This window comes from Chiloscyllium plagiosum, chromosome 17 (genome assembly GCF_004010195.1).
Source record: "Chiloscyllium plagiosum isolate BGI_BamShark_2017 chromosome 17, ASM401019v2, whole genome shotgun sequence".
Taxonomy (NCBI): domain Eukaryota; kingdom Metazoa; phylum Chordata; class Chondrichthyes; order Orectolobiformes; family Hemiscylliidae; genus Chiloscyllium; species Chiloscyllium plagiosum.
The window spans coordinates 28,014,208-28,018,753 of record NC_057726.1 but is presented as its reverse complement, the minus strand read 5'-3'; the positions used below and the strand labels follow the sequence as shown (position 1 = coordinate 28,018,753).

Below are 4,546 nucleotides of genomic sequence, written 5' to 3'. Positions count from 1 at the left end.
AACTGTGAATGTATGAGTGTTTTGTTTGGCTGGGCTGACATATTACTATTCATTTGTTTGTTGTTAGATATTTATTTAAATAGCTAGTTTAGGTTTTTTTTAAATTTATACTTCTCTATATATGTTTATACATTCGTATAGGAGGATGGGTTGGGGAATTCTTATTATTTTTTGGGTTTAGTTTTGTACTGTTTTGAATTGCATTGTTTTGTATTTGTTGTAATATTTAAAAAATGTTTTTCTTAATAAAAATATATTATAAAAAAAAAATTACAAATCATTTACAGGTGCTGGTGAAATACAAAGATGGGACACTGACAGCTGGAAGTTATGCAACATGATAGATTCTCTTGTTACTTCAATGAGTGTTCATCAAAGACGACAGTTATTCTTTTTTTAATTCTGGTGCATCCCAAATGTGAAATTAAACTGAATCTTGACTTAGAAACCCAAGACATTACATATGAAGTCACTGCCGGAGCGGTGTGCAAAGGAATTGGCTTTGCAACATGTTCACTCGTCCTGTAGGGACCTCACACATTCCTCTCCAAATGTAGAGATCTTTTGATGACAGAGCCTTTTACCTTTTGCATTTGGATCTGTCCAAGTTTGTTTTATTTTTTCTTCCCCATACAGTGGGAGCTACCTTACAAACTCTGAGATTGGCTTTCAGAGTAGCTTTCTATCTGACTTCAGGATGCCTCATGGTGTGAGTTCCTGGACTCAGCTGATGTGAAATATCACCTTTGGTTTCAAAAGTCCTCCACGCAAAACACATAGCTGACCGAGCAACGTTAACTTCTGATCAACATGTTCTTGAAACCAGGTATGAGGCATTTTGCAGGAACTATAGGTCTTTACGTCCGGACATCAAATATTGCAGATAGAGCAATATGCAAGGCGTCTACTCGCTTAATGTGGCACTGGTAGGTTGTGCATGCCCTATAGCCACAGAGACATGATGTGAGAGTCACTGACTGTCTGGTCATAAATCAGCTTTTGAGACAAATTTCATGCTTTCTCCAAAGTCTGTGAATTTGCCAGTCAAATACTTACCTCGCTTTTGCAAGGGAATAGACACTTTTAACATTTTTCAGACAACGGGCAATTTTATTATGCAACATAGTGTTGTGGGAGATTAAATTCCCAAAATAACATTAAGAATCGAGTTGAGTGTTGCTAAAAAAAAATCACTCATGGGAAATGGGCAACTCCGACTGGCCAGCATTTATTTCTCACCTTTAGTTGCCTTTGAGAAGGCGGTGGTCAGCTGCCTTCTCAAACCGTTTTGATTAAAAGCTGTAGGTAGACCCACAATGTCATTACGGGGGGAATTCCAGGGGTTTGACCTAGTGACACTGAAGGAACAGTAATATATTTCCAAGTCAAGATTGGGAGTGACTTGGAGAGAAACTTGCATGTAATGGTATACCCATGTATCTGCTGCTCCTGCCCTTCTGTGAGTTTGGAAGGTGCTGTCTAAGGAGCTTTGGTGAATTTCTGCAGCACATCTTGTAGATGATACACACTGCAGAAATTAAAGAGGTCTGCAGCTTTGGTAAAGGCATCAACTAATGAATCAGAAGCTGACGTATGTAGGAGCTCACAGGGCTAGGAAACTCATCAGTTTCTTCAGATTAATCTGGAGTCAGGGCAGTAGACGCCATAGCTCCAAGAACATTTCCAAAGCTCCACCCTATACAAACAAAATGGAAATGAATCTGACTGTGATAATCATTGTGGTATTTCCCTTTGGTCCACAGCAAGGACATTTTGTGCAATTTTCAGTAGGATTGCCTCTGATCTTACAGACTCTTACAATATGGATTTCATGCCAGATGAGGAACAGTTGGTAGGATCTTTGTGACGCATCAAATTCAGAAAAAAGTGCTGCAACAGATCAGGCACCTCAACATGGTGTTCATAGACCTGATCGATGAATTTGACACAATGAAGGGTTTCCTGATGAAGGGCTTATGACCGAAACGTCGACTCTCCTGCTCCTCAGATGCTGCGCTTTTCCAGTGCTACCCTTTTCGGCAATCGTCTTGAGGTCTGTGGGAGGTACTACATGAATATAGCTGCCCTGAAATGATTATTGGGTTCATCCACTTATTTGATGATGGCATGATATCCAGTACACTGCAGAACGGTGTTATCAGATGTTCTTATTCTCACTAAGCAGGGCTACATAATGCCCCCAGTTCAGTTTGCCAAACTACTTTTCAGCCATGGTCTTATAAGCACTCAAATCTTGACTTACACAATAAGCTCAGGACAGATGACAGCTTCCTCAATTTGGAAAGACTCATAACTCAGATGAAGATTACAGAACAAATTCTTGTTTGTGATGACTGTTCTGTCATTTTGTGCACCCTGAGGGACATGCAGCTGCTTCCTGACACTCCAGGACAATCTCATATAAAAACACCAAAGGTTTATATCAAATTCCTGTATTGTTTTAATAGACACAACAGATAGTATTACTCAGTTTAAAAAGCAGACAAAGGAATCGTTACCAATGTCTTCAAACGGTAATATCATCATATAACATAACTCCCATGATTTTAGCTAAAATTCACTAAAGAGCCAATTTTCTAACTTCATGTTACACCAACCTGCTTAACCATGTAATAAATAACAATGATGATGAAGACCACTTGTGCCCCAATGATGGAAGAGTAATTCTGGTCCACGTAGTGATAGAGGCGGATAATTTCCATTTGCATATTGCCCAGGAAGACACCTGAAAAATAAGTTTATAGCTGATGAGGATTTCAACATATTAAAGGTTGGTCAAGCATTTGTGTACTGCTCATCACTAAATATAAGAACATAGCAATAAGCATTACATGACTTCAAAAAAGGTTTCTGGCTGTATCATTTCATTATAACTATTTCAAAAAGACAATCAAAATTAGCAAAAGCTCTGAAATATGAAGAACAGAGCACATTGAGTCTTAGATCAGAGGTATCAATCAGCTGTTCCATATCTTAAATGATTTTACACCTGAACGTATTTCATACTAACAGGCTTCATTCATCAAGCACCTAGTTCACACATTATCAATTCATAACTTCACTCTATTCTCCTCCAACCATTTCATGGATATACACAAAAACTTTTACAAAGCACTTGACATTTGATGTAGTCTCTCAATGGAATAGAATGCCTGACAATGAGGGACTTTCCTGAAAGGCAAATCTCAGCATTTGTTGGATGGCCTTCAGAGGCTCAGGAAAGTCATGTGGCTCCCATATAATCCCTGAGCCACCACTGAATTCCAAATTCTTATTTAACCTATTTTTATGATCAACCTGTTCAGGGATGTTACTGCACATCTCTGGAGCAGGTGGAAGTTAAATCTTGGTCTGCCAGAATAGGAACACTACCACTGCCATTGCATGAGCCTAAATGAAATCATTCACAAATGGAAAGGCTTTTGCACCAGTCTGTTCCTGCCCCCAACTTCAACTAGAGGTTTTCATGCCACTGGGAGATTGCCATGTGGCCCATCCTATGATGAGGTAGACCCAACTTGTTCCTGTGTTGAAAAGCTGGATTAACAAGATTTAAGAAGATTTGTAGCTTAGGTTGAGGTTCTGGATGTAGGTTTGCTCGCCGAGCTGGAACGTTCATTTTCAGATGTTTCGTTACCATACTAGGTGACATCTTCAGTGAGCCTCCGGAGATCTCCAGAGGCTTACTGAAGATGTTACCTAGTATGGTGACGAAACATCTGAAAATGAACCTTCAAGCTCAGCGAGCAAACCTACACCCAGGCTGGATTAAACTCTGTCCAAGACTGCTATCCCTGAACAAAGGTATTAATCATAGGTATCCATAGCTTCCTCTTAATGGGAAAAGTAATCAAAACAGATAGAGTTACAATATACGTTTTGAAGCAGTCTGTAGATGTATGAAACTCACCCCTCACCATGAATTTGCTGATTATATGCCCATTGAGTAGAAATTATGACAATAGATCTCTAAATTTTGTATCTATCCTCCACATGACATTTGTCCAAATCAAATGTGTAAATATCATATTCTTACTTCACTTAACTGTCATTGGTCAGTTCTTCTCCTCATCCCATTCCCTTAGCAGCAAATGTATAATATATAATAAATGCTTTGTCTCTTACCAATTGCGTTCATCTCCAGCATCAGTGTGACTACACAGAACAGGTTTACATTTGCATTGTAGACTGTGAACTCCACAAAGATGGCTCTGGTGTACATGTCAACCCAAGTGTTTTCCTTCAGGTAGTTAATAACTCTTTGGAGAAAAATACAAAAAATCACTTATCTCATTGGAATATTTGAAATAAACTGACAAAACATATACTTTTGTGAAGAAATCTACAATTGTGTGTCAAACAAAAAACACGAGCCGAAAATGTGTTGCTGGAAAAGCGCAGCAGGTCAGGCAGCATCCAAGGAGCAGGAGAATCGACGTTTCAGGCATGAGCCCTTCTTCGGGAATGAGGTTAAGGTGAGGGTGATAGGTGAGGGTGATAGGCTGGAGTGGGGGTGGGGGCGGAG

At 39.4% G+C, this 4,546-nt stretch overlaps 1 protein-coding gene across 1 annotated transcript in view; it reads right to left on the bottom strand.

Annotated features, from left to right (window-relative positions):
- LOC122558306 (polycystic kidney disease protein 1-like 2) overlaps positions 1-4,546 on the bottom strand; it is a 134,249-nt gene that overhangs the window by 24,068 nt on the left and 105,635 nt on the right. The window contains exons 29-30 of the mRNA XM_043706723.1: positions 4,147-4,280; positions 2,619-2,746 (exon numbers count right to left, since the gene is read on the bottom strand). Coding sequence (XP_043562658.1) covers positions 2,619-2,746; positions 4,147-4,280 — 262 coding nt within the window. The remainder of the gene's footprint in view (positions 1-2,618; positions 2,747-4,146; positions 4,281-4,546) is intronic.